Source organism: Physella acuta, unplaced genomic scaffold (assembly GCF_028476545.2).
Source record: "Physella acuta isolate Inbredline_101_S28 unplaced genomic scaffold, ASM2847654v3 ptg000454l, whole genome shotgun sequence".
NCBI classification, from domain to species: Eukaryota; Metazoa; Mollusca; class Gastropoda; family Physidae; genus Physella; species Physella acuta.
Genome location: NW_026731973.1, coordinates 881,801 through 898,425, shown reverse-complemented (window position 1 = coordinate 898,425; position 16,625 = coordinate 881,801). Strand labels below are relative to the sequence as shown.

General features: G+C 37.0%; 1 protein-coding gene across 1 annotated transcript; it reads right to left on the bottom strand.

The window, feature by feature from the left end:
- Positions 1-2,291: 2,291 nt before the first annotated feature.
- Positions 2,292-5,723, bottom strand: LOC131943368 (uncharacterized). The gene is made up of 4 exons (XM_059303453.1): positions 5,576-5,723; positions 4,735-4,899; positions 3,940-3,966; positions 2,292-3,772 (listed from the first exon to the last, which is right to left on the bottom strand). Exons 2-4 carry the CDS (start codon positions 4,784-4,786, stop codon positions 3,075-3,077), a joined length of 777 nt encoding a protein of 258 aa, XP_059159436.1. The 5' UTR covers positions 4,787-4,899; positions 5,576-5,723; the 3' UTR covers positions 2,292-3,074.
- Positions 5,724-16,625: the final 10,902 nt, after the last annotated feature.

Here is a 16,625-nt window from a genome sequence, read left to right as displayed (position 1 = left end):
AAAGTAACAGTGACTTTATAACATTTGACATACGGTTGTACTTGCCATAGGAACGCCCTAAGTACGCATTTACTTTCTCCTGCAACACGTTCGCCACGCTGATCTATTGGCGGGAGTCACGTGAACATGACAACGTGGTACCATATGACCACAAGAGGTTGGAATGGTAGGTAGCTCTTTACGTCATAGTCCTCGCCATTTTAGGCAAAGTGTCAATTAATGCTATATATATATATATATATATATATATATATATATATATATATATATATATATATATATATATATATATATATATATATATATATATATATATATATATATATATATATATATATATATACGTATACATATATATATATATATATATATATATATATATATATATATATATCATATATCCATATATATATATATATATATATATATATATATATATATATATATATATATATATATATATATATATATATATATATATATCATATATCCAGGTTTCCATTGCTGCCCTACATGACGAGAGGAGCTGTAAACTTTCAGCCACCATGTAAATTTTAGTGACGTCATTATCGACCCTTTGACGTGATGTAATCACTGGCAATAAAAAAAACAAGAATAAAAACAAATGTTCAAAAGTTTGCTTATGTTTTTTTTTTTCATTTGAATTTGATTAGCAAAAACTAAAAACTGTAGCAAGTCCTCCATGAACATAAGTATCCGGTTACATAGTGGTATAGCAGATTGAGATTAGAATTGCGACACCTCTAATAGGTTAAGCCGTAAGGTTGTTTGACTAGCCATAAAAGTAAAAAGTAAAGTTTCCCTTTCAAACCTGACGGTCTATTGACTAGCCATAATGAGCCATTATCATCGTATCATGTTTGTGCACATATGACGGATGAAGTAGAGTTCCTCTGTTTCAGCCGCCTTTTCATTCCGTAATGTAAGTCAGGTACCCATCAAAGCTGATTGTACTCAGAAACGTGGTACGGACTCGCGCCTGGGATTCGAACCTAAGATTTTTGTATTAGCAGTCGTTAGCTCAACTCTTCGAAACGACCATCTAGAATAGCTTCTGGGCCTGAATAAAATAACAGTTTAGTGCAATGTGTTAGAGGATTATAGAGTTGTACACTTGATATACTTATCACTATCTTCGGAGGTTCTACACAACGGCGTATCATACGTATCAAATTATCTGCCCCTAATAGCCGTCACTAAAACCGGCTCTACGATTGTAAAAATTTAGCGTGAACCACAGCTCACCAGACCATGTAGGGGTGGGGGTGATAGGGAGCGCGCTTACAGCATGGTGTTTTCTATCGTCTCCAAGAAGAGAATTATATATATAGATTGTTACATTGTGTCAAAAAAAAAACGTATCCAGCAGACGTAATTATGTAAGTTCTGCATTCTATAAATACCTGTCTACGCCTATTGAGTTGAGTCATGTCTGGATTTCGCTACCATTCACGTCAGTTGCTTGTGTCACGTCAGTTGCATGTGTCACGTCAGTTACTCGACGTGTTATTATGTCTTCTATGTGTCATCGATCACACAGGTGTACTAAATATGCTACCTTTTTAAAGGTGTCGAGTTCAGCATACTTTTATTTAGATAGATAGAGGGTGTAAAAGTTGATTGATAGCTGTCGAATGGCGTATTGATTGTGGTTGTATTGTGTGTTGGGTGCTGAGGTAATCAGCCGTGTAGTCAGGCCTCTACTGATAAGTTTAGGTGTGTCATTGGTAGTGTCTGTTGGCTTATGTAGTAGCCTTCATTTGTAAACCGTAACACAGTGAAATCGCTTACTCTGTCTTTTACATGCACACACACAGTTTTTCTTCCAGACTTTTTTCTCCGGGGGGGGGGGGGCGGTAGACATTCTTCGGGGGGGGGGGGCGGACACTGTTAAAAGTATATATTTTCTATATAAATTATATAAATTTAATTTCGTTCGGGGGCGGGGGGGGGGGCGGTAAAAAAAATTCGGGGGCTCCCCGAAGAGATTCCTGGAAGAAACTCTGCACACACACACATACTCGCACGCACGCACACAGACTCGTAGATACACACGCACACATAGAGACACGAATACACACACATACGCACACACAAGCTCACACATACAGACACAGATACACACGCACGAACGCCGACAAACACGTACATGCACACACATACACAGATACACATACACAAGCACACATAAACACAGACACAGATACACACACGCACGCACACGCAGACACAGCATTTATATACACTCAATACAAGGCGCTAACAATTACAAGTGGAAATCACTTTTAATTTTTAATAAAAAGATACACATCTAAAGGTAATGCGACAAAATAATCTGAAGCACAATGGTAGTAAATTAAAAATTAAAAAAAAATTCTAAATACTAGTTTTTTTTTAAATAGAACGCGGTCCTAAATTTACAATATGTTTTTGTATACTCTCATCCTAGTTCGGTTTCGAAAGAAAAAAAAACATCGTTTACTAATAAAAATACTAATGCAGAAATTCGACAGATACGATTCTTATAGTTATAGTTATATTCACATTACTGCAACAGAAATAGATTTCTCTAAACAGGTAACTTCAAGTGAGAAACAACAGCTAAATATAACATTTAAACAGTAAAAATCAATAAACATGTACTAGGGGATTGAAAACCACATTTATACCAACTAGCCATTTATGTAAATTTAGGCCTAGTTATTACTCATATAAAAACTTTTTTACTGCTACGAAAAAAGTTTAATGAATACACATTCTTATAAAATGATTGTCTCTTTTGAAATTACAAACTTACTGTTATTAAAGCTGTTCTAACTACTTTTTAAAATCTCATGCGATCAGTTGTTTGTGCATTAGCGGGATTAGCCCAAGGTAAAGTGGCAATGTGTAGCCACACTTATTTTTTCTCCCAATCTTGGTTCTGCCAACCCTTTCCTTGCCAACCCTGTCCCTGCCAATCTTTACCCTGCCAACCCTGTCCCTGCCAATCTTTACCCTGCCAATCTGTCCCCTGCCAACCCTGTCCCTGCCAATCTTTTCCTTGCCAATCTTTACCCTGCCAATCTGTCCCCCTGCCAACCCTGTCCCTGCCAATCTTTCCCCTGCCAACCCTGTCCCTGCCCATCTTTACCCTGCCAACCCTGTCCCTGCCAATTTTTTCCCTGCCAACCCTGTCCCTGCCAATCTTTCCCCTGCCAATCTTTACCCTGCCAATCTTTACCCTGCCAACCCTGTCCCTGCCCATCTTTACCCTGCCAGTTCTGTCCCTGCCAACCCTGTCCCTGCCCATCTTTCCCCTGCCAACCCTGTCCCTGCCAATCTTTCCCCTGCCAATCTTTACCCTGCCAACCCTGTCCCTGCCCATCTTTACCCTGCCAACCCTGTCCCTGCCAATCTTTACCTTGCCAATCTTTACTCTGCCAATCTTTACCCTGCCAATCTTTACCCTGCCAACCCTGCCAACCCTGTCCCTGCTTATTCCAACCTAGCCATAAACGTAGTGCAGCCACCTTGGACCACACATCTCCCCACTTTTTGTCACCTTCCTCTGACGTCTCCTCCTCCTCAGTTTCATCGTCGTACACCTCCATGTTGTCAGTCGTCTTCTGCGATTCCCCCTCCACATCTGTCACGTCATCGTACACCTCAGTGGTGAGAGTGGTCCCATCGGGGGTGCGAGTGGTCCCATCGGGGGTGCGAGTGGTCCCCTCAGCTTTCTCCACTGGGCCCTGAGGTGCCACTGTCGTCTCTGTTGTAAAAAAATAAAAAGAAAATAGTTTAGGTACTGCTTGAAAAAAAATTATTTGATACAAAAATTATCTATATAAAAAAATAATTAAAAAAAACAACTATGAAAATATAAATCAAGAAATAAATAAACGGTAGGTTTATGTTGTATGTAAAATATCTTTTTACCTGTTAACTTTTCGTCTTTAATGGCGGCTGTTTTAAAAAATAAAATGTATAAATTAAGGTATTAATAGTCAAACTATTGATGAAATGTAAATAGAAACATACGTATTATTTAAACGTATTTACCAACATTTCCTCTTTAGGACTTAATAAGAAATAAATTACAAAAATAAATAAAATAATAACAATGTTAAACTAAACGAAATGTTAAAAAAACGGTTGTATATCTAGTTGCAAAAAAATATTTAACAGGCCTACTATTAGGAGACACGTATAAGAAAAAAGAAACGCTTCAAATTTTAAACTAAAGCGTCACTCTACTTTTGATAAGTAACATGAAATCCGATTTATTGATACATGCACGTGCTAAATAAAGAGCAAGAAAAGTCTTTTTTTTTTTTAAAATGGAAACGAATGAATATCTCAGGTACCAGAGAACTCTTGACACGTCAGGTATAAAAATGTGAGCACTGTCTAATAGAATTGGACAACAATCGGCAGTGGCGTAGGTAAGGGGGGGGGGGTGTTAGGGTGTTATAACCCCTCCCATGGACCCCTATATATATATATATATATATATATATATATATATATATATATATATATATATATATATATATATATATATATATATATATATATATATATACATATATATATTTATTTATATATATATATATATATATATATATATATATATATATATATATATATATAAGATAATATACGTATGGAAACATTTTTGAACCCCTCCCACGACCAATTCCTGGCTACGCCACTGACAATCGGTCCACTCACCTCCTGCAGCCAAGGTAACCATGGTTACCAGCACCGCGATCTGCAGCTGCATGATGTCAGCTGACCAGCTTGGTGTAGTGAGATGGTGAAGAAAATGTTTTCTTTGCTTGTTGCTGCCGCAAGGATTCTCTTCTAGGGTGTTCGCCCCTGCTGTCCTTACTGTCTCTGTATGAGATTTTCAAATAAAATGCTGGTTATGTGATGCCAAAACTAAAACGAGCATGGTGAAATAACACTCGGGTAAACGAAACTTGTGAGTATTCGAAAAAGTTTTGCTAAAAATCAGATCCTTTTAACATGGTTTAAAATCATGATATGTGACTGTTTTTGGCCATGGTGTAGAGCTTAAGATTAAGTTGAGGTCTACGGTTCGCATCTAGGAGTTCCTAGCCCGTACTTCGTCGCTGGCAAAATCACGAATGTAAATCTCATTAAGAAATGACGTCACCTTGAATGTAACTTTAGGAGGGGGGGGGGGGCGCTAAGATATTATGACGTCAGACTTTTGTATTTAAAAAAAGGTTCTGTTAGAAACATAATTGTAGCTATTATTTCGCGCTTTTAAAAACTTTTTTGTAAATTGTAATAGGAGTTCCTAGCCCGTAGTACATCGCTGGCTAAATCAGGAATGTAAAGCTCATCACACCGTTTGTAAAAAAAAAAACATGAACACATGGTCTAAGACCAAAAAAATTTGCTGCAAAATAGTACTTTTTTTCTTAATTATAAATTTTATAATGATATTTAGACATAAATATATCCTCTGTACCATGCTACTGAAAGACTAAAGTAATATCGTTTTGTTTGTTTTTTATTTCAATAATTAACACTTAATAAGTACCTTGACTTGTCTGTAGACTGAAGCGTAGCTTTGATTCAATTCAATGAAGTCGGTAGCGCTTTGTTTATAGATAAAGAATTCTGTAAAATTGCAATCAAACTAACAAGTATACCCGAATCTGACGTCCTAGAGTCGATTAACCTAAAGCTTCGAGGTGACCGACTTATATAACCCGAGGTGCACATTTTTTTATCTATTCCGTGCTGACATCGGAGTTTCTTCCGCCCCCCCCCCCCCCCCGAAGAATGTCTACCGCCCCACCCCCCACCCCCCCCCCCCCCCCCAAATGAAATGAAATTTATATAGAAAATATATAGTTTTAAGAGTGTCCTCGCCCCTCCCCCCTCGTAAATTTTAGTCCGCTCACCTCCCCCCGAAAATGTCAAGTGCCCCCACGGAGAAAAAAACCTGGAAGAAACACTGGCTGACGTAATCACGAAAATAAGGAATCTTTTCTTGAAAAAAAGTAATTTGTAATTTCTTTGAATAAAGGAATGTGTATTCTTCGCAAACCTCGTCATTTGAATTATATTATGCAAAATTTTCCTGAAAAAAATAAAGAATTTTTTTATTGCTATATTGGGAGAATGTTTATTCTATTGATTTTATACATCTATTTTTGATTATATTACATACAAGTAGACGAACGAGGCGCTGACGCAATGTTTATGACTGGCTTACCTTTGGCACCAGACAAAAGATAAATTTGTTAGCTGTTTTGTTTTTGAGGTTGTGGTGGAGGGGGTAGGCTTAAAGTGGTTAGAGGCTTTTGTTTCTGTGAAAATGTGTTGTCAGACTAGGTGAAGTTTGACAGCCTATGTGTCAGGGGCGTCACAAGAGTCAACGACAGCCCAGGCGTCAGGGGCGTCACAAGAGTCACCGACAGCCCAGGTATCAGTGGCGTCATAAGAGTCGACAGCCCAGGTGTCAGGGGCGTCATAAGAGTCGAGAGCCCAGGTGTCAGGGGCGTCACAAGAGTCAACCACAGCCCAGGTGTCAGGGGCGTCACAAGAGTCAACGAAAGCCCAGGTGTCAGGGGCGTCACAAGAGTCAACGAAAGAATGTTAGGTCATTATGTAATGTTTCTTTTAATGTAATGTACTGTAATAGTATAAAGTTGTTTAAAACAAATGTAGTATCATAGTATAAAGTGCTCTTTAAAACAAATATAGTACCATAGTATAAAGTGCTCTTTAAAACAAAAGTAGACCACAGTATAAACTGCTCTTTAAAACAAATATAGTACCATAGTATAAAGTGCTCTTTAAAACAAAAGTAGTACCGTAGTATAAACTGCTCTTTAAAACAAATGTAATACCATAGTATAAAGTGCTCTTTAAAACAAAAGTAGTACTATAGTGTAAACTGCTTTTTAAAACAAATGTAATACCATAGTATAAAGTGCTCAAAAGTAGTATTATAGTCTTAAGTGCTCTTTAAAACAATAGTAGTAACAGCTGGGATACTCTGGGGCGCCTATTCGTAATCTACTGCAGGGCGCCACCCTAAAGACAGAAACCTTCCCAGGATTCATAGCTTCTTTCTGGCATCTCTTCGGTAGAGGGGGTGGGGCACTGCTCTTCTTGTGTGGGAGTGAGGTAGAAAATTTTCCAGTCAGTTCAGTTGTAACTATGTATATACATCTATAAGTTCCGGATGCAACAAAGAGTCAAAGTTCAACTTGTAGCTTAACAAAAGAAAACATTGCAGCAGTCACAGAAAAACACGTTTGGCGGCTGTAAGGTGTCAGCCAGGTATCGCCTATCTACGCCTCTATTTATAGGTTAATCCCCTCAATAGCTTGCCCGAGAAAACATATTTATTAAGAAAATGGGAATGTGCTGCGAAACAGGCTCAGACTGGTTCCCTGTACCCAAGCATGCCGATTTCTGTAAACTATGGAAACACATGGGATCTTTTACAGATTTTAAAATATTTTCTACAACATCGAAAAAATTTAATTTCCATGTTCTTTTAACATTATGTATGTATAACAAATATTAAAATTCCAATGTGAAAGTTTAAATTTTTCGAAGTAGGAAAAGTCTCCCCATTTTCCGTGTGGACCTTGTGCCCTGCTTATGCTAGCTTTACGGTACCTATGCCGTTGGAGTATTTAAATAAACAACTAAGTGTTCAGAATATTTTATTTTTAATGTATGGAAATCGTAGAATGACAAAATCTTATAAACTTTAAATAAACAATAACATGTTCTAATTCTCCTTTAAGCAAGAACTCTAATTCAGTAGGCATTAATTTCAAAGATGATAGTTGGTGATCGTTTATCTGCAAAAAACAAACACAAATTAAGAATCTAGCTAAGCTGCGCTCATGTTTAAATTAAATACATTCCTAGAAGTTATAGAGCATTCCTGTTATCAAAGAAACATTGTAGAGAACATCATATTTATTTTTATCTTCCCTACAAATAACTTCTGAGATTATAATGGTGTTTATTGGGAAAATAAATCAGCCAGAAATAGAATTCCCGAAGTTACTTTTTAAAGCTACGTTTGCTAAGACGAATAAACTAATAATAGTATTCTTTTGTCAGCGTTATGGAAAGACACGAAAACGAATAAGTGCGACAGATTAGAGGATTGGTTTATGAGCAGCCTAGTGTCGTAAATGTCAGTTGTTTGATGCCTAAATCTAATGTTAAACACCAATGTCAGCTTTTTTTTGCGATTTCCAGTTCTAATGTTTGACGCTCTTTTTAGTTTTTGAGAGATGTCTTACATCAATGTCAAGTTTTGAGCGATTCATAACTCTAATGTCTGACATAAAACACAGGTTTTTGATTGATGCTTAACTCTAATGGATTACAATTATGTCAGTTTTTGATTGGTGTCTAGCTTTGACATAAATGCCAGATTTTGTTTGATGTCTAGCTCTATGTGATGCTAGTTCAGGGTAGAAGCTAAGTAGATGGTAGAAACAGACTGTAGCTTAGTTAGTTAAACAGACCAATGGATATAAAGAAGCTGGCCGATCACGTGGGACGGTCAGCTGACCACTGAGGCGTGGGTCGGAGACGGTGGGTATCCTGACAAAAGGCCGACATGGACTAAAGGCCGACAAGATAAAAGGCCGACAAGACAAAAGACCGAAAGACAAAAGGCCGAAAGACAAAAGGCCGAAAGACAATAGGCCGACAAGACACTTTCTCGCTTTATGCCTAGGTCAAAAAAACAGGTCAACTTGGCTCTTGGACAATAAAGTTTGAAAAGGGAGCTTTACTTGTTACGTGTGGAGATCATATATTTTAATAAGCCTTATATATGTAGATCTTGTATTTTAATCAGCCTTATGTGTGCAGAGCGCATGATTTAAACAATCTTATAGGTGTATATCATATTTGTTATACAGCCTTATGTGTGTAGATCATATTTGTTATACAGCCTTATGTGTGTAGATCATATTTTTTACAGACTTATATGTGAAGAGTATATTTTAAACAGCGTTATACGTGTAGATCATATGGTTTAAACAGCTCGTATTCTTATCATTTAAAATCATGTTCCATAACAATATTTTTAGAACCACTTTCCGTTTTTATCTTCCAACAACTACCACGGGTATCTTATTATCTTGTATTGTCTGTTTATAAAAAAAAACTCCAGACTTCAAACCGTACCTGCTAATTTATTCACGCCACGTGATTATAATCACCACCTTGACCAATAATACAAATATTAATTTTACAAACTAGCTCAATGAGTAAAGTTTTGTGTGGCGAAAAAATAATTAGAGTGATTTTGACTTGAGAGTTATAGTTAGGAGGGGAGATTTACGCTTTAAATGTGTAAGGAGCGTGGGAATATTGAATCTAGATCTATATAGCTGTAATTTTGTTAGACACATTTTCATTTGCTGGGGTAAAGACGAGGAGTACTAACTAAAGGTAATATACATAGAATGTTTGGTTCTGATTTTGTCGTTACCATAATGTCACGTTACGTTTGTTTAGTTCTGATTTTATTATCACTGCAATGATTTAATACTTTTGTGTATATATTCTGATTTTTTTTTGTATGACAAATAGCTTCTGATTTCTGTGTCGATTTGAATGCGTTTTTCCCTAATGACAAGGTTCGATAGCTGGGGCAGTAACTCTCGGGTCGGCTCGTAAATTATATTGTGACAGGTCTGATTGCTGCGCTGCCACTCCAAGCGAGGTCGGGTGTCACCCGATGCGGCACTTAATGGTGTCACTTCCCCAGAGGCGTAGCGACCCTTCTCGGGGACAAACTTTCAAGTTTTCGATTTGCATCCCCCCCTCAAACTTTCGATTTGCAACTCCCCTCAAGTTTTCGATTTGCACCCAACCCCCTCAAGTTTTCGATTTGCAACCCCCCCCCCCCCCCCTCATGTTTTTCTCTATATATTTTGATATTTTTTGCCTTGGTGTCACCCCCCTAAATGGTATCACCCGGTGCGGTCCGCACCCCCGCCCCCCCCCCCTCGCTACGCCCCTGACTCCAAGTACGTAGTTTACAGCCGTATCAATATAATAAAGATCATGGCTGACGGGCCAGAAGATCACGTGACTGAAAGATTTACGGCAGCAAATAAATTTCAGAACGGTTCAATGTTTACGAATTGATTCTATGCCCTCAGTTTACGACCTGTAATAAAATTAGGCTCATATATTCTACTTATTTAACACTAGGTTAACTGCTACATGTGAATTTATCACACATAGAGATTCCTGGTCATTTAGGTAATAATTTATGAGTTACAGTGAATATAATAATGATAACTAAGTACGAGCCAAGGAGGGAAAAACCAGATTATCTCTTGGAACTCGAGGAGCGCTGGCACAAGGGACGCAACCACAGATAGACCCACAGTAGAAAGTCAAGTAGTTAGCGATGTTGTTTATTACCGCCCCTAATACGAACATGAGCCTTTCTGACTAAGGGATTGGTCACTATATCAACTCCACCCCAACTGGACAGTCTAACGGCCGGATCAGAGATCGCTGTCAGCATCCCTGTATATAGGTGATTAAGGGTGGGGTAGCAATAGCGCAGATACCGTGACGTAACTGATCAGCCTGTGGCCCGTGGACATTAAAAAAACTGGGGGCCCTTATCACAGGGGGGTCCGCAGGTTCTTAGGATAGGGGAGTGGTGCAAGTCCAGATAAGGGACATTGGGGGCTCTCGGTTCTTGGGGCCGGTGAACTTTGTCTTGAGTAGATGGGTGTCCGCCACTGACGCTGGTAAAGGTATTGCACAAAATGGATGTAACTTGTTTTACAGTCAAACTTTAGTTTTGGACAATATTTTAAAAAAAACTGTTTCTATTTATAGATGGAGAAAATGAGAGGTCACGTGATAGAGAGACTCATCTTTCACCTGGCTCTGTGGGCGGTCACTGCAGGTATGTCGCTGGTTAGATCACATGCCAGGTGTACGCTCCTATAGACACTTTATACTGAGGTAACAAAAAAGTAAAGTTCCCTTTTCAAACCTGTCGGTCTATAGGGCAATTGAAATAGTGTTCACTTGTTTCTGTGACCTCGTGAGTTAGGTACCTATTAGAGTTGGGTGTACTCAGGGATGGTCTACTGACTTGAACCCGAATTCGAACTAGCGACATACGGGTTAGCAGTCCACCGAGACCACTCCGTCCCCTGAGGTGATGATGAAAAATTCTCAATATTTTCATTTCATCTATGTGTATGTGTGATTGCTTATGTGAGTGTCGCTGCGCGAGATAGTGTTTTTGTATGACTGTATGCATGTTTGTGTGCAAGAAAAAAAATGTCAAGATTCCTCTTTAGACAGCGATCCATTAAGATGATGAAGTAGAGTTCACATGTTCGTTGACCTCGGCATATGATGGGAAAGTGAGGTCAGCCCCATGCCCAACCGAACGTGAGTTCGGTACTCATCAGAGCTGGTTGGATTCATGGACTTTATACTGAAATGGACCCGGATTCGATCTAGAGAGTTTAGGGTTAGCATTCTAGCGCATTACTGCAAGGCCACACCGTCCAATTGTGTACATGAAGCAATAGTTTGATATACAAAAGCGACCCCCCCACCCATTCCTCATTTTCTATCAGTAAATTTGTTAAACAAACACCCATAAGTGATTTACGTTTTAAATTAATTATGGTTCTACATTTATTCATTATTTTAATATTATTTACAAATGCAAAAACAAAAATAATTCGTCCGTAGATAACATTTACACTTTTTTAAATATAAAAATATTAACGAAAACGTAACCTTTATTTTACTATTCGTTTGCAATATTTTAAAAATTAAAAAGCAATCAATTACTGTCGTTTATAAGCAACTGTTAAAACACTATTCGGTCATTGTCTACCTTGCACATGCCAACATTTTTAAATTAATTAATACCGTAAGAAAATTTTATTCTCTACAAAACATTTTATAGTCACTATGTCCCCCCCCCCCGGCCCTCCAGCACAGAAAATAAATAATATATTATACTTTCAATACAGTCCAGCCGACAATAGTTTCAAGATTTATTTCTCCTTCCCCCCACACACCTCAAACTTCCGCCACAGGGAAAAATGTATGAAAGAAACAAGAAGTTCCAGAAAAATATTTAAAAACACTTAGTTTAGAATGTTTGGTCTATATAGATTAATTTTTTTGAAGTTTTGTCCGGGGAGGGGTTGGGCAGGTTAGTTTTTTTATTAAATTGTTTCTTTTTATCTACATCCCCTTTTCGGTGCAGTTAAATTAATATCCCATACTAACCTTTAAAAAATGCAACGATTACATTTTAGTTTACTTTTGTAAAATAAACAAACCTTTTTAAGATCTAGTTAGATCTAAATCTTGCTTTGAATAAAAATCGTGTAACGGATGACTTTACTTTGTTTTTATCTTTGTTGTCTATGTATTTTTATGTATATTCCCAATGCTTAAAGCTAGACATTATTTGTGGTCACTGCACGTCTTTCTAAGAGCCTCATTTGTTTTGAGTCTCAGAGGGTTTCTTTCATACATTTTTCCCTGTGGCGGAAGTTTGAGGTGTGTGGGGGGAAGGAAAAATAAATCTTGAAACTATTGTCGGCTGGACTGTATTGAAAGTATAATATATTATTTATTTTCTGTGCTGGAGGGCCGGGGGGGGGGGCATGTGCCCCACCCCAGTTTGCTGGAGAGCTGCCTGGAAGAAACACTTCAGAGTTTTATTAAAGCTGGCATTACCGGACTGTATGTTTTAACTTCCCGTTCTCTACACGTCATTGATTGAAAACAAAGCAATTCAATCAGCCCATTGTACATGCTTTTTTTGTATTATTGCCCTGAGACATCCCACGAGTCGTCGTCCTGAGCGATTTACGGTCTTTTTATAGCCTCATATATCATACAGTCAAACCATTGAGCCAATGTCTTATCTTATCAACACTTGGATAGTGAGAGAGATTAGGTGGGCGTACACTGTAGGTATGTGTCTAGATCAGGGGTTCTTAAACTGAGTGGGGTTTGATCGAACCCCAGGGGTTCGGTGAGTCAATTTCAGTGGTTTGGCGGAGGTCAAGACACACCCGAATTATATGATTCGCGATCAGGTTTTGTCCAGGGGGGGGGGGGGGGGGGTCGGCGGGGGGGGGGGGGGGGGACTAGATAACCATCATGAAGTGTACGTTAAGTAGGCTATTTATTTCTTTTTATTAGCCATGCATATCATAAATGCTAATATTAAACTGGTGGGGTTCGGTACCTCAAAAACTGTTAAGTATAACTGCTTGAGACAGATCACGGCAAGATTTATAGACACTTAAACTGAATGATTGATAAATTGTCTCTACAGTTGACATTTCTATTTTGTGTTAGTGTGATTGTTTGAATTTCTCTATGTGAAAGTGTGTTTGAATATGTCTGTATGTGTGTGTGTGTGTGTGTGTGTGTGTGTGTGTGTGTGTGTGTGTGTGTGTGTGATGGGTGGTGATGAGGTAGTCCTTAAATGAAAAAAAAAACACAATCCTCAGTTTTAATCAATACATATGTAGAAAAAACACAAATAGGCTACGTGTTTTGAAAATCACACTGGATTTACATTTGTCCATTACTTTAATATTATTTAAAAAAAAAAAAACAATTAGCCGAAGCTAAGCTCACTTTGACAGATGATTTTTAATAAAAATTCTTGCTATAAAGCTTACATAAGAATGATATAAATATATAAATATAAAAAAAAACGTCAGTAATATATTCTTCGCTCTACAATACCACAACATTATAGTAACATGTGGTATTACATAAAAAAGATGTAGAAAACACTTAATTTGTTATTCTCTAAAATATGAAGAATTTCGGTCAACATAATTGAATTTAAAAGAAAATGGAACAAAAAATAATTGGACATTTCCGCTGTGTAAATATAGACACGTTTCATAAACACGACTAATTGAATTTAATTAGACATGCTGTAATGTGTTCTTAAAAATGAATTGATATATTTAAGAACAAAGCCAATGTCATCGCTATAGTTAAAAGTTTTTTACAAATCATTTAAAAATGGACCTTTTCTTAATTAAACCCAGATTGGTAATTTCCGTTGTAGAAAGCAAAGTGTAGTATCGGAAATTCCCTTATGATAAAGTTTCACAGATTTATCGAGCAGCCATATTGCAGGCAAGTTTTATTGATCTTATAATCTTCACCGTTTATTGATCTTATAATCTTCACCGTTTATTGATCTTATAATCTTCACCGTTTATTGATCTTATAATCTTCACCGTTTATTGATCTTATAATCTTCACCGTTTATTGATCTTATAATCTTCACTGTTTATTGATCTTATAATCTTCACCGTTTATTGATCTTATAATCTTCACCGTTTATTGATCTTATAATCTTCACCATTTAATGATCTTATAAACTTATAACCCAACACAATACGTTGTGTATAGAAATAGAACGAGCATAAATACGAATAGTAGACTGAGTTTGTTTTAACTAAAGTCTACATTCTACATTAATGTGTATTGTGAGATCTTTCACACATACTTTGGTAGCATTGTTTAACTTGATTCATTACTATCCAACACAATATTACGCTTCAAGATTTTTAACAATGATTATGTTACTGAACATTCCTACTGGTGTAGGCCTATGCAGGTTTTGGGATAAAGGGAATAGTTGGTAGTGGGTCGATATATATATATATATATATATATATATATATATATATATATATATATATATATATATATATATATATATATATATATATATATATATATATATACATATATATATATATATATATACATTATCATTATTTTAGTAAACAAAACACTACTACCTCCTGTCAATTACCTTTATAAAACATAATAGTCACATATTATGATATTTCAGGTTTTTAGCAGGAGCAAAATGTCGCAAACGGTTGTTGGAACAGACAGAACAGTGTCTAAAATAGATGTAGAAATAGCCGCCGATGTTTTCCAATGTTTCCAAAACAACATGGTCAACTTTTGTGACTTTACGGTCAACGTTGACGGCACCAAGTTCAACTGTCACAAGTTTGTCTTAAGTTCCTGCTCTGGTTTCTTTGAAGCTCTCATGAGGACAGATATGAGAGAAAAATCGGAATCTAGCTGTACCATAGAGGGCATCTCGCCAGAAATATTTGGTATGATACTGGGTGTTATCTATAAAGGAGAAAATGTCCTGAATACTGGAAACATGTTGGAAATGTGGAGGGCTGCAACCCAACTGCAAATTCAATTGTTAATAAAAGCTTGTGAAAAGTTTGTGATTAATCATACGAACGTTAAAAACTACATAACTATTTTACAAAACGCAGAAATGCTGAATTCTTCAAGTGTAATAACTGCAGTAAAGAACGTACTTGCAACATCATACTATGACTTAGTGTATTCCAATAATTTTAAGCAGGTTTCGTTTGAAGAACTGCTAGAAATTTTTCAAAACTCTAAACTTAAAGTATGCGCCGATTTTTCTGTTAAATCCGTGTTGATGTGGGCGAGTGCATATGGTAAACCAAGTGCTACAGACACGAAACTTGAGGACTCGGCAGAGATAACATTCCGCAGACAATGTATGTATGAATTATTTAAAATGATCCCACTACAAAGCACCAGCAAAGAATGGCTGTCTAAGTTGATGAGCAATGAATTTGTCGTTGAAAACAAAAGTGCAATAATATGGGTAAACAGATTTGCGGCAGAGAGAATGGATGTTCAAAAGTATATCAAGCTGAATGAGAATAAAGAATGTCAACATTGCAAAAATTCGATAAAATATTGGAAATAGTATAATAAATGAAATTATTTTAATGCCGTCATTACATGAATACAATTAGATGCATCTCCAAAATGTGCAATAATTAAAACACATTTTATAATAGTCTTAAAACGGAAATGATATTAAGCCTCGTTTTATTGTGTGTAAAGTAAAATAATGATAATAACTGCTTTCTATGACTCGACTAAACAACGCCGCCGTCTTTGACCAACTGCGCTAACACCACTAACTTCTAACTTCATTATCTACGTCCAACTCTTTGCACGTTCTAGTGACCAGATCAACTGCTAAATACTGACGCTTGGTCAGCTGAGTGACTGTCTCTAAATTTCCTCCTTCTATTTGACCTATTTATAAATAGCCTAAGGGGTCATCCATAAATGACGTCACGCTTTTTTTACGATTTTTACCTCCCTCCCCTTCCCCCCCCCCCCGTCACACATCGTCAAAAAAAGCCAGACCCCCCCCTAAAATGATGTCACACATCAGCCTACAACCCCCATCAAAATTGCAGTTAAATTTTTCTTAAAACATCGATATTTTTTCCAAAATCTTATCTGAACTCTCTCAACATAGAGTATTTTAATCCATTCCTATTACAATTTATTAAAACAGTTTTCTAAAACGCGAAATAACGGATAAAATTCGTTTTCCATCATTACTTTTTGTTAATTACGGACCCCCCCCTCCCCTATGAGTGTGACGTCATTTATGGACGACCCCTAAAGTGCGTCATCACAACAAGACATAAAGATTCAGACCTTGGGTTGACAACGAAGAG